This window comes from Equus caballus, chromosome 1, assembly GCF_041296265.1.
Source record: "Equus caballus isolate H_3958 breed thoroughbred chromosome 1, TB-T2T, whole genome shotgun sequence".
Taxonomy (NCBI): Eukaryota; Metazoa; Chordata; class Mammalia; order Perissodactyla; family Equidae; genus Equus; species Equus caballus.
The window spans coordinates 67,430,856-67,444,964 of NC_091684.1; the positions used below are offsets into that span (position 1 = coordinate 67,430,856).

The 14,109-nt window shown below is 55.3% G+C and overlaps 1 protein-coding gene across 2 annotated transcripts in view; it reads right to left on the reverse strand.

Moving 5' to 3' along the window:
* The window catches only part of ZCCHC24 (zinc finger CCHC-type containing 24), a 67,869-nt gene extending 54,102 nt beyond the window's left edge, over positions 1-13,767 (reverse strand). The window contains exons 1-2 of one of the 2 annotated variants that reach the window (XM_005602584.3): positions 13,324-13,767; positions 1,233-1,433 (exon numbers count right to left, since the gene is read on the reverse strand). In XM_005602584.3, coding sequence (XP_005602641.2) covers positions 1,233-1,433; positions 13,324-13,569 — 447 coding nt within the window. In that variant the 5' untranslated portion in view covers positions 13,570-13,767. The remainder of the gene's footprint in view (positions 1-1,232; positions 1,434-13,323) is intronic. The other variant, XM_023646182.2, reaches the window with a different exon arrangement.
* Between the last annotated feature and the right edge of the window lie 342 nt (positions 13,768-14,109).

Sequence of the window (14,109 nt, forward strand, 5' to 3'; positions counted from 1 at the left end):
CTGGGGTATGGATCTAGAGGACAGCCACCAATGGGTCAGCTCCTACTATTATACAAGGTCCAGGGCAGGCCTCTCTTGTCCAGGAGTTGGGGGAGGCCGAGATCTCTGGTGTACACGAATCACTGGGGGTCTTACTCAAACACTCTTCTGGGTGGGCCTGAGACTCTGCATTTCTAACAAACTCCCAGGTGACGACTGTGCCTGGCTGTACTTTAAGTAACAAGGACCTAAAGCATGGCATGGCCATTTCTGAGAATAGCAGTGAGTGACAAGCACATCTCAGGCTCCCGCACGTCCTGGAGGGACCCAGCCCCACCCAACCACACCCTAGGCTTCCAAGATCTGGAGGGTAACACCACTTGGATTTTCTGAGTTTCCAGGATTCCGTTTCTATTACACATATAAAATAAAAGTAGTATCACATTACAAAAACATTGGAAAGTAGGAAAAAAATAATAGGAAAACAAAATCACTGATAACCTTATACCATATTTAAAACAACCGTTAACCTCTCTCCTCAGGATTCCAAAGCCTTGTCTGTCAGAGAGCCAGGGGTCATCATGAGTGGGATTTGCCTCAGGGACCCCGCCATGTCATGGAGAAGCACTGCGTGAGAGACGGGGGCTGCACCCAATACCTTCCATCTCCTGGTCCCCTTCCCACCAAAAGGAGAGGTGCCCAGCCCCTCAATGCTTGAGGCCTTCACCCAGACCTGAGCTGGGACCACAAAGTCAGGGCATGGCCCCCTCCCCCCTCACAGGCAGCAGGCTGAGGAGGAATCGCTGCTGCAGAGGAGGCAGAGACGGGGTCTGAGGGAGGGGCACACATCTGGATTCCTGGCCCAGAGCCTGCATTCCTTCTCTGTGAGTGTGAGGCAATGGGGTCTCAGGAGAGCTGTGAGGAGGCTGCTGGCCCCCACCTGCCCCACTATAACAGGACCCACCCTGGCAAGAAGACTGGTGAAGACTCAAAAGACCACAACCTAGTTTGGGGGTACCCCACCCAGATTGCTGACTAGCCAGTACAGGCCCAAGCTGGGCCTCTGGCCCATCCATGCCAGCCAGCCTTGCCTCAGAAATACCAGAGAGGACAAAAAGGTGGAGACCAGAGGGCCACAGGGCCACTTGCTCACAGAAGGGGCCCTGCGGGGGTGCTCCACCTACCCTACCCATAGCAGCCAGTCCACAGGTCAGTAGGGGGCCATGAACCCTGCCTGGGTGGAGCTACCTTACCTGGGGGCAGTCCTTGATGTAGTGTCCTTTGTTGAAGCACAGGTGGCACAGGTAGTTGGGCGGGGGCCGCTTGCTGGGTTTGCGGGTCTCCGAGGTGAGGGTCAGGTCTGAGAAGTGCTCAGTGAGGGAGCTGAGGCCATCAGCAATGTTGTTGAGGGAGCCATAGGGTGATGCACTCTTGTATATGCTGCTGCTCAGCGCCTGTGGGGACAAAGGTGGTAAGCACTCTGGAAGGCCTGGGCATGCACACTTGTATCCTCAGCCCTGGGGGAATTTCCACAGGCCCGTACAAACACACACATATACATGCATGTGAATCCCAACTGACCCTTCAGGTGCCCATGGGCTCTGAACTCCTAGAGCTACGTTTAAATTCTAAATCTAGTCGTGTGTCCATGGGCAAGCCAGTTAACCACTCTGGGCCTCACTGGCTCTGTCTGGAAAACGGGAATAATGATAACTACCTCTTAGGTTTCTACAAGGCTAACATAAAGCCACAAGTATAAAGCACTTTATCTCCTGCCTGGCACTTAGGAACCACTCATTAATTCTTTACACAGTGCCAGGAGACAAGAAGGTAGAGCAGAAAGAACCTGTTAGATTTGGAGCTCTGGCACATAGTGGTGGAGTGACTTAAGGCACGTCGCTTGTCTCTGAGCTAAACTCAATTTCCCCATTTTGTAAAGAAGAGGGACACCAGCTTGTAGCACTGTCTCCACTGTACAGATGAAAAGACTGAAGTTCAGTGCTTTGCCTGTTCTCCTGCAGCATGAGGCCTGTGTCCGGGGAGCCCTCAGCCCAGCCTAGGCCAGCTCTAGGGGAACCAGGGAGGAAGTGGCCCACCCCTCTCACCTCTCCCACCTCCAGTTGACAGGAACCAGATGTCTTGCCTGGCTTCAAAGCAGATGCAGCCCAGGCCCCCTCCTGGTGTATACAGCCTCTATTTATAGGAGTCACGGGCTCCAGGCAGCCAGGCACACTGGAATTTAGTGAAGGTGGGGCCTGCTGTGAGGCTGGCAGGGAACAGCCATGGGCCCCCTTTCCTGGGGCAAGGCCAAGGCTAGAAAGAGGCAGCTTCCCCAGGAGGGCCAATGACAAACTTGGGCATGGTGCTTGGACATCCCCTGGCCCCAGCTCAGGTGCTCAAGGACTCCAGGAGTGAACTATGGACCTTGGGGAGCCTTGGATCTAATGGAGAGACATGGCCTTGTTCTTGGGAGTCCCCAGGCTGATGGAGGAGCAGAGCTCCTGAGAGGAAGTTGCCTTGGCTCCCTTACAAAGATGGGGCAGACAGGGGTCCAGGGCAGGGACAGTCCTTTCAATGGCCCTCAGTGTGAGAAGGGGGAAGTCAGCTAAGAGCTGGCCCCAGGGAATCAGGCAGCCCGTCCCCCAAACCAGGACAAATCCCACCTCGCACACATGTATACCTCAGCCTCCCTAATCATTCCATTTCTGGGGGTCTGGCATCCCCTCCTAGAGGACACAGCCCTCACCATCTAGGTGCCACTACTCTTCTTGGCTTCCTGGACACCCTGCTACATGATCCTGGGCCAGCCCTTTCTCTCTCTGGGCCTCTCTTCCTTCTTGTGTAGGTTTGGACTAGAGCCTGGGATCTGAAGGAAAGACACAGACACCAATATCCAGGGCAGCCCAGGCTCAACACATAGTTTGCCTACAGGGACTGGGCACGGAACTCGAAGGCTCCTAATGACCAGCTCTGCTCTACCACTGCCAGTGCTACCATGAAAGCCAGGACCAGTGAAAGACACCACACAAACCTGCATTCAGTCTGAGGGTGACTCCAGCTCTCAGGGGGCCCAAGATGGAGTGGTCCATCCTGAGAGGCAGAGGGTCCCCATGCCTGGAGGGGTGTGAGCTAATACTGGACAGCCTTAAGGAGTGTGCAGAGTTCCAATGGAAATGGGATTAGATGATAATAGTAATGTACACCGAGCACTTACTACATCCCAGGCCCTGAGAACTTTACACACACTAACAGAGCTGATGCTCACCACAACCCTATGAGTTGTTGTCCTCATTTCACAGATTAGATGAGTACGTCCAAACTTGTATTGAATGACGTGGGAAACTTTTAACCAATACAGTTTTCTGGGCCCCACCTCAGACCTACCAAAGCAGCCCCCTATGACTGAGGGCCCAGAATCTGCAGTTTTTATTGTGGTAAAATATACATAAAACCTACCATTTTAACGATTTTTAAGCGTACAGTTCAGAGGCATTAAAAACATTCACATTGTTGTGCAACTGTCACCACCATCCACCTCCAGAACTTTTTCATCGTTCCAAACTGAAACTCTGTCCCCATTAAACACTAACTCCCCATTCTTCCCTACCCCTAGCCTGGATCTGCATATTTTTAGAGCTCCCCCAGGGAGTTCAGGTACAATCAGCCTAGCCGTACCTGGCCTTGGGAGCACTTGGACTTTCCAAGCATCAAGGTCTCTCCCTAGCTTGACTCTAGGCCTCTTCCCACCCAGCTGGCCTGAGGGAGGGCAGCATCGCCTCAGCTTCCCAGAGAAAAGTTCATCCAAACAAGAAACTTGAAGCTCCAAGTGGCATGACTCACTCTCATGGCTGGGAAATGCAATTTCACAAATAACAACCCTCTTATTTTTTTCCCTTTTCTTTCTTTTCTTTTCTGGATAAGATTGAAGCAAGTCCACAGGAATCAGGACTGTTTTGGCAGCAAATCATCAAGAGGAAGGGGAAGTCTGGTGGGTGCCAGCAAGTGCGCTAATTACAACCTCTCCCCCATGTTGTGGCCACGCTCCCCTGCCCACGGGTGGGTCTGTGGGTATCCCTGAGCAGCCAGAGGCCTCGGAGCAGGCTGCCCTATCCCTGGCAGCTCGCCACCCCTCCCCACTGCCTCACAAGGGTCACAGCTTTGCCCCTGTTGCACAGGCAGCTCCTGGTCAGAGAAGTGAGCCCAGAGCTCCCCTCCTCACCGCCACTCCCACCTCCAGTGGACTGTGGCCTGTCCCTCATGGTTCCAGCCCCAATTCAAGATGACAGCACCTTAGAGCTGAAAGGAGAGTGGTCAATTGAGTCATCCTCATTGTCATATTACAGATGGAGAAACTGAGGCCCAGAGAGGCCCAGGGGCATAGACCAGGGCACACAGCCAGGCCTAACAGCCAGGAGTCCTGCTTGCCGGCTGGTGAAAGGGTGGGTGGGGAAGCAAGCTGTTTCCTCTCTGAAGCTCTGAGGAGCTGGAGCCATGGAGGTGAAAGGCGAGTCAGCCTCTCGGCTGTTTCCACAGCCGGTGGGGACTGGACAGAACAGAGACCAGGACACACAGAGCTCCTTCCCCTCCGGCTGCAGAGCTGGGGCCTGGCCTCTCGGGTTTCCCATGTGTAAAACATAAAATGGCACAGGGAAGGAGGGGGCAGACTTGATGATCCCTGCAGTCCTACTTTCTTAAGGTCCAGACACCCAGGTACTGAAAGACACCCCAGTGCCTGGCACACACAGGGCACTAAGCAACATGGCACCATCAGTCCCAAGTGCCCTGCCATCTGGAGCTGGAGGGCAAGGCCGAGTGCAAGCTTCCCTTTATGTGTCAGCCCCTAACTCTGCAACAGCCAAGCTGCTCCTCTCAGCGTCCCGTGGAAGAACTGCTTTTCTCCTCCGGTTCTGCACTTGCTGTCCACCCCCGGGTGACCTCTGTGTCCAGAAACCTCCTCCAGGACCTGGCTCCCGGTCTGGTTCTAAATCTGGTGGGGTGGCCTTGAACCTACCCCTTCCTCTTACTCGGGCCTTGGGCTCGAAGGGAGAGTGCGAAAAGCACAGATGCAGGTGTTCTTGAGGCCCCGCTGGCATCATGGGAGATCCTGCACCCCCTGGCCATAGTGCTGTCCCTCAGAGATGCAGGCTGGGGTGGGGACCACCCCGTGACTCCCCTGCCCTTGCCTGAAGGAGCTCTGAAGTCTCTCTCTAATTTCTTTGCACAGGCTGCCTCACCTCTCCATAAGGCTGGACATCCCCACAGGCAAAGATTCTGCAGCCCTCCATCACCCCAGAGCCCAGACTGTTTCTGCTGCTTCTTATGCCCCTGACTGTCCTGGGGGCAGGCAATCACAGGCAGGGAAGGGCCCGGGAGCCCCACTTGACAGATCAGGTAGCGGATGCCCTAACACCTTGAAGGATTTAGGCTGGGGTCTCTGAGTTCCTAAGTTGGAGGGGACGCTCACTCCAGAGTAAGCTGCTCTGGGCACTGGTTGGGGCAGCCCCACTAGTGCGGTGGGTGGAAGCCTCTGGGCACCTAGGCCCACATCACCAGCCTGGGGAAAGAGACCACCTCTCCTTCCGTCCTGGGCCAGTGACCCCAGCAGCCAGCAGGAAGTGCGGATCCTTACACCACACCTGGGGGACAGAGTGTCAGACTCATGCCCATTGCTGGGACTTCTCCAAAATTCTGACTTGGCTACTGGGGAAAGTTAGACGAGAAGACATTCACATATATTCTGATCCCACTTGTGTCATATACTTGCCTGGATCCTTCCCCTTTCTTAGTTCTCTTATACCTGGCGAGAACACAATTTGGATGGGCTTTATTAGCCCTATTTTATAGAACTGAAACTGAAGCTCAGAGAGGCTGAGTAACTTGCCCAAGGTAACACAGCCAGCGGGTGGCTAAGAGGAGACAGACATCCAGATCTGCTGGTCTGTTATATTTCAGCCCCCACACGGCTTCCAAGGCTTGGCTTCCTCTACAGGAAGGGGAGCCAGAGGAAAACGCCAGATGTGGACCACTCTCCTTGGCTCAGAGGCCCTGTGACATAATATTGCCAAGCCCCTTGGCCCCGGCAAGATGAGGCACGAGCTTCTCTGGGCTGCATGAGGGATCTGGACCTGGGGGTTGGTGGTTCTGCTGAGGGATTTGGGGTACGGAGGCAGAGATTTCCAGGGCTGACTCAACCTGCCAAGCAGTGCTCCGCCTCATCCCCTACAGGACTGTGAGAGGGCACAGCGGGAGGGGGGCAGGCAGGAGTTAGGGCAGTGGGCAGAAGATTCCAAGGGCAGCCTAGAAGGAGAAGAGACTGGTGTAGAGGAGAGAGGCAGGGACAGCAGGCAGACATGGGAGCAGCACCTGCAGGGAAGGACATGGCAATGGATGAGGCAATGAGAAGGGCAGCAACCAAGGAGGCCTGGGTGGAGCAAACGCTGAGTCCTGCTCCCCTAGGCCTGAGAGGGACCTGGAGGAGGAACTCTCTGATCCTAGTCCCCAACTCTGTGGGGGTTCTTTCATCAGCTGAACAACTGCTTTCTTATCCCAAACAGCCACCCCTATACCTCCCCTGACACACACACACAGACATGCGTGCACACACACATGCACACACATACACCCCCACAAGCCTCTCTTTGGGACAAGAAACCATTCATCTCACAAATGACTCAACCCCTTCTCCAGAGGATCTACACTTCTTCTACCCCTAGGATCCATCTGGGGCTCCAGCTCCTGGAGTCAAACACGCACACACCCTATGCATACAAGCAGAGGCAGATGCGGGCTGGGATCAGGGAGAGAGGAGACAACCAGTTGTCAAGGCAAAGAGTTGGCCAAAGGGAAAGTGAAGCTACACTTGGACTGAGCGTTTCCCCAGCCGCGGTCAGAGCCTGGCTCTGCTCCTATTTCCAAGGTCCAAAGCTGACCTGTAGGTCAGGAAGGTGGCAGGGCTGGCACCTTCACCCAGGACCCCCAAGGGCACCATTGCCTCCTGGAGGCCCATCCACCTAGCACATGCAAAACACAATTCCCTGTACACAGCCAGTGCACAAGGAAAGATTCCAATTTAAATAAGTCATCCATGGTCTTTTTGGTAGGGGAGTCGGGAGAGAGAAACGGGGAACGTAGCAGGGGATGGAGGAGCACAGTGGCAGCAGGATACAGCAGAGAAGACTCCCCCTCCCCACTCAGTTCCTCCTGCTCTCGCCTAGCTCACCACTCACCTGCTGGGTGTTCGTGTTTCACAGCCATTGCCCTCTACCCAGCTACAACATAAGCACTGGGGACCAGGCTGCTTCTAGAACGTATTTGTTGAATGAAAGCAGAAATCATGAAATCAGAATCTGAGGACTAGAAGGGACTCTAATATCTAGCCAGTCTGGGGTACCACTGAGGCTTGCAGCTTCTATAGGAGGGGGGCCTTGATTCGGGATCTGCTGTCCACATGAGGGTGCCATGATCCCCTTGAAATCATGTGCAAACATGTGTCTGTGTGTGCATGTACACTGTGTTCTGTGCACTGCACTGAGAACAGGAATTCTGGATGTCTTCAGTTCTCAAAGAGATCCATAACCAAAGAAGGTAAAGAACCATTAGCACACCTAAGCTTCTGCTGGGACACCTCTAGGGACAAGGTTTCACTATCTCCCAAGTCACCTCTTTGCAATTAATCAAACAATCCATAAACATCCCTTCTGTGAGATAAAACAAGAGGCTAAGAAACTAAAGAGAGCATTCACACAGTCACAAGTTTGGGGAAGGAAGAGAGGAGGACAGGGCTCAATTCAAGTCATCCATCCACCCGGCTACCCAGTAAATTTTAACTGAGCACCCAGTATGTCCCAGGTAGTGACTAAGCATCGGATGCTAGGACTGCAAAGTGGAAAGACAGGATTCCTAATCTCAGAGTGCTGATAACAACACTATCGAGACAGACAGATACAGTGCATTCTTCACAGCAAGACCATTGGTGAGACATGGTTTACCAGAAGCGTGTACAACTCATCTGTCATGTACAGAAGCTGGAGGCACATGGAAGCTGGAGGGAGGTGTGCCCCCCACAGCAGCCAGGTAAAGCCTCTCAGAGGCGGGGCATCCACTTTCGTCACAAAGAAGTTGGGATCCGTCAGCTGTACAAGGGGAGGGAACAGCATTTTAGGTAGAAGCAATAGCGAGTGCAAAAGCTTCAAGGAGTGGGACTGCTTGGTGTTTTCAGAAACCTCAAGAAGATCAGTACAGCCAGAGGAAGACAGAATAAACACACACACAGGAGAGATCAAATATCCTGAGACCTTGGCTGGAGCCCTGGCTCTGCCACTGATTCCCTAACTGTTTCATCCTTCTCTTGAAGAGCCTTAGTTTCCCCCATGTGGACAATGGGGATGGTGTACACAGGCTATATGAGACAAAAGTATTCAGAAGTGCTCAGTGTCCATCTCCTTTGTATCTCCCAAGCCAGGCCACCCGTGGACTCAGAACCCACGGAACCCTGCGCTGCATTTCTGGGAAGCAGCTGGAGCAGGGGTATAGGAGGAAACCAACACCTACCTCTCCTCAAAAGGTTTGGGATCAGACATAAAACATCAGAGGCATTGAGGCTTGACAGAGTGCCCCTGGTTACTGCTGCCCTGCAGTGGGGCCCAGAGAATGATCCAGGTGACAGCCAACCTGGAGACCAGCAGGACGAGCCACAGACAATTGTGCTTGGACTACAGAGAGTTCTAGATCTAGCTCTGCTACTGACATGCTGGGTGACTTGTCAGGCCTCTGTTTTCTCTTCTGTAAAATGGGAGCTATGAAGAAAGAGACGCCAAGAATATAGCACCACCCCAGAGAAGGGACTGCTACTCAAGGGCCATCTTCTCTGCAGGGCCCTCCCCTTGGTGCTGACAGCACCAGGCTCTCTGCCTCTGCTAATTATTAATTACTAATGCTGCCTGCTCTCCTCCCTCCCACCTGACTCACAAGGTCCATGAGGTGTGGCCTCCTCTATGAGCTCAGGCCTGCCCAGTTAACTTAGTTTGACGGAGGGAAGGTCAGGCCACCTCAGCCAACAGGCCCTTGAACGACAGTCGTCCTTGCCCGAGTCAGAGCTCAGCTTTCCAGGGGTGGCTAAGGGAGCTGGGCATGCTCCCAAGCTCCTGGCTAGGCTGGAATGGCCATTCCTACTAGGACCTGGAGCTGGCCCCACCACCCCACACAGACCACAAAGGCTGCTGGGAACAAACTTCAGCTCCTGAAGCCTACTCTCAGCCCCAGTGAGACAAACTTCCATCCTCATGAACAGAGATGTGGCTTTGTTCTACACATCTGCACTAGCTGGGCAGCTGCTTGGCTCCTCGACACCTGTGGTGGGCACATCAAAACCTGCAAAAGACTGTCCAGACCTGGGGACCTTTAAAGCAGGACCCTACCATCAAGTGCTCTGTCTGTGCTAAGGACTGAAGCCCCATCTGTTAAGCCTTGGGATACCTTTGCTGCTGTTCATAAATCTCCAATAGGCAGACCAGAGTGGCAAAGAGGAGGGGTCTTCAGTGCTGCAGAAGATGGTACTAGGACCTGGGAGGGCACCTGGGTTAACAGCTCCAGGACGAGCCTCCTCAGGGTTGTAACTATCCAACAACAAGGAGAGGTGTGCCCTAACAGAGCATTCCCTAGGCCTGGGGACATTTAGAAGAACACTGGCAGATGTTCTGTACCAAGACTGTACTCTGCTCAAATAGGTATGGAAAATGTTGGGCTGAAGAAAGGTTAACAGGTTTTGTACTGAAGGACTTCTCAGAGCCTTTACTGTGCTAGTGGGCATTGTGCATCTCCGAGGGAAGGGCAGTATACTACGCGTTCCAAATGTGTTTGACCCCAAAGCCTCCTCCCCAACCCCCACAAAGCATCACTTGACTGTAGGGCCAAATCTTCATGCCACATCTGTCCCTGGTGGAAGAGGGAAAGAAAATGGCTGCCCTAAGCATCTGACCTGGAGCAGGACAGCCACATCTCCCCCTGAGGGGGTACAGGGACTACCCAGGAGGGGCTCTGGGCATCCCAGTGAGGGGCCCAAAAGATAACACTCCAGAAGGTGGTAACTCTATTTTTCTGGAGGGGGAGTTCTACAGCCCCCACTCTGCTGTGAATTTAAATTCTAAACAAAACTTGGCAGAGAAGACCCACATGCTGCCCAACCCCCACTCCCTCTAGAACCTTCCCTGGTACCTGGAGAGAGAGGAGGGGCTTAGCCAAGAGCCTGAGGATTCTCTCTCCAAAGACATATATCGTTGCCACAGACCAGGGGTTGAAACAGGAATTCAGAGAGTTGTCTCTGGACACAGAGGCCTTCTAAAAAACTGTACAAAGTGCCTGAGGCTGCTTTGGCCTGGCCTCCTTACCACAGACTGAGGAGCCCTGACGAGCATCCAGGTCACCTCCTGGTGCTTCCTCCTGCAACCTGCACACAAACTCTGCCATCTCTGTCTCTGCTCTCAGGGCCACTGTTCCACTCAGAACCCTTGGCTTATCTTCAGCTTCCAGAGCTGAGGTTCCAGGGGCACAATGGGCTTCTGTGCCCCCATGTCCTCATCCTGCCCCCCGCCCCCACCCAAATCCCAGCTGCATTCACAGTGTTTCGCTATTGTGGTGGGTACAGCCTGGGGGTGGTGCAGGAGGGGGTGGGCTCTTGGCACAGGGACTGGCACAGACAGGCGGTGGTCAGTGGTCAGCATGCAAGTCACATCCACAGGCAGTGCCACTGGGCCTGCCAGGCCTTGCACAGAATGGCGAATCTCCTGGGCCCCTAGGTCCCTTCATAGAGTCCCCTCCAGCCCACACAGACTTGTTTCTTCTCCAACCACTCCTTGGTGGTGTTCAGGTGGGGGGTATTTTTTCTTGCCTTCTCAACCAGTTGCTATTTTGGAGCCATATTAGATCACCAGCTAAGTCCTGGATGCAGGAAAGGCCCGTCCCCAGGAGCACAACTGGGGCTCCAAGAGGGTTTAGGAGGCAAAGTCGGTGGGAAGGGAGAGTGAGTGATCCTGAAGCCAAGAGAGCCTTTCAGAAGTCAACAGGCACAGCCCTCCAGCCCATCCAAGGAAGCCACTGGCCTGTGAGCATAGGTGAAGCCCCTCCTACCTCCTTCAACCTAGCCTCAAGGCACACCCTCTCTTGTTTGTACAGCTCTCAAATCCCATACACAACACCCTGGGGGATAGCAGAGACTACGTTTAACAGATGGGTAAACTGAGGCCCAGACAGAAACAGGGTGTTCCCCCAAAATCAGGTCATGAAAGGCTTTTTCCACCATTGCTCTAGAAAACCTTTACCAACTCCTTCTACACTGGCCTCAGCAAAGGAATGTGCCTCTTCATGGGGAAACTGAGGTAAGCAGATAAGCAGCAGTGAAATGACAGGAGGCAGGTCTCACTGAGACCCAGCTGGGAGACTGGATGCCAGAAATTTCCAAGAGGAGACAAAACATCCAACTCCCACAGGGGACTCTTGATGGCCAAAAAATCCCAGGCCCTCTCAGCAGAGACCCACATTTCAGGGAACAAGGCCACCTCAGGTGGCAACAGAGGAAGGCTAGTAGAGGCTGATTAGCGACATCCCCCCACACTTGACTTGTGGGTCATGGTCACCTTCCTCCCTTAGGGCTCCCACAAGACCCCCATGACATCACCCACCATTCATACTGTATCGTCTTCTCTGTCTTCTAATCTGGGGCCGGCCCCAATTAGCCTGTAACTGAATCCCCAGGGGCCCACATGGAGCTCAACAAATATTTGGTAAGAGAACAAACAACCGAAAAGACCCAGATACTAAAGAAACATCCCACAAACTGTCCTCCAAAGTCACTGGTCACTGAAGCCAGTTCCCTGAAGGAGCAAACTCTCTTACAAGAAACAAAGACTCCCAGCCAAGAACAATTCCTCATGCAGAGAGAGTGCTTTACAGTTTACAAAGAGCTTCGGCATACAAATGTTTTTGCCTGGCACCAAAAGGTGCCTCTCCAGACTCATCTCCTTCAACTATATCCAGCCAGCCCAACACAGGTCAACCAGCCCTTCTCAGCTCGCCTGGTGTTGGCCCACCTCTAGGCCTTAGGCCAGTGTTTTACATGTCCATGTCTCTTCTGGCCGCTAATGGAAGAGGCGAACACATTAGAGGGCCAGAAAGGGTGACCCTCTATCTCTGCCTCTCATCCCCAGCACACTGGAGCATACACAGACCTTCTCCCTCAAACCATTCAGGACTCTCACTCTCCTAAAACTTATTGGTCTGCCCAGGTCTAGAAGGAAAGTGACTCTCACGCATGTCCTCTCCCCCATCCCTTCCCTCTGTACTTTTGCAGAGAGCGCTGCCAGCAGGGGAGTGAGAGAAGGCCACAGAAGGGTGTCTGAAATTCCCCAATGAGACAGGACTAAGTGGGAGTGGAGGAGGAGGAGTCCAGCTGAGGGGAGAGAGAAGTGGTATCCAGGAAGGCTCTGGAGACCCTTCAAAAGGGGCTGGGAGGTCCTGGCAATCTGTGTATTTATCTAGCTGGGAAAGATGCACTGCCCCTTCGACTCTGTAACAGAATCCACCCAACAGGCAGACTTCACAACGCAGCCCGCCCAGGTTTCTGGAGAAGGCACTGGGCAGCTGGAACCTCTCCCCCTATCTAGGCCCCCTCCCAAGCTCAAGAGGATTTCCCTTTCATTTCCTTCCAGGCTGGGAGGGCGGGGGACAGCGCAGTCTGTGGGGTCAAGCCCTCCAAAACCACTTCCTATGTGGCTGAGGAGAGCAAGCAGCTGGAGGATGTATCTGGGGGTCCCTGGGTGAGAACAGCAGGAAAAGCCCTCTAGGCGAGTCACTGCTCCCCAGGGTGCCCTTCGGATTAGGAACCACTGAATTCCGACGAGGAAAGATTTTAGGCCCCTCCAGAGGAGCTCACAGCAGAATCCGCACTCTAGTTCCCAGCCAGCGGTGGCCAAGAGGGGGATGGGGCTGGGCGTGGAAAGGACACTTGGAAGGGGCTCCCCGCCCTGGCCGCGCCTCTGCCGTCTGGAGAGAATCCGCAGCCCCTAGCCCAGCCGGGGCCCACCCAGTCCCCTTGGAGCAGGGCAACCAGGCTGGAAAAGGGGGCGAGAGGGCCCCGCCTGCGCCTGAGCTGCTCCAAGCCGGGCTCAGCCAGGAGGTAACACACTCCCGGTGGCCCAGGGACTTCGGGTAGCGAGTTTGGCAGAGCTGAGCGAAGCCAAGCCAAGCAGGGCCGGGCAATACAGAGACGGGCCGGGCCAGGCCAGAAGAGCGGGGCCGACAGAAAAGGCCCGGCGCGGTCGACATAGGGCGGGAGCGCGCGGGGGCACCCACCTCTCCGCGTTGCAGCTGGAAGAAGCTGTTGAGATAGCTGGAGTGCAGGGGCGAGCCCAGCTGTTCCGGGCGGCCCTTGCCGAAGGCCAGCTCTGGGGGCGCGGCGCCGGCGGGCGGCTCGGGCCGGAAGGCATCGAATGCGCTCGCCTGGTGCGTGTCCTGCAGCGACAGGTAGACCCAGTTGAGTAACTGGGCCGGCTGGTACACCGAGGCAGCGCTCGTGTCGATGGCCGACAGCAGGCTCATTTTGCGGAGGCGGTGCCGGCCCCTCCCCGGCCGCCCGCTCGCGGCCCCCCACCCCAGGCGGAGGGGCGGGCACCGGGGAGCCTGAGCCCACTGCCCGCCGCCCAAGCCCCGACGCGATCGCCCCGCGCCCTGCGCTCTGCAGACTGCCCTCAGCCTCCGCCACCGCCACCGCCACCGCCTCCCCGCGACTGCCGCCGCAACGCGCGCGGGCGGAGGAAGGAGGCAGCGAAAGTTGGGCAGGAAACTTTTGGGCCCGCCCCCTCCGCGCAGCCCCGCCCCGCCCCGCCCCGGGATCCGCTATCTGCCTCAGAGCTGACCCCTTCGGCGGCCGCTCCAGGGGTGGCGAGGCCCCGCCCCCTCTGGCACCGTCCTCGCCCTCCATTGGCCGTCTCTATGAATATGGAGTGGCGGGGGCGGGGTAAGCGGGGAAACGGGGCTCGCCTACAGGTGCAGTTCGGCGCTGGCCCGCCCGTGGGCGGGCCCTCCCAAGCCCCACCCCGGCCCCCGCCCGCCAAGCCCAGCTCCCGCAGCCGGCTGGAG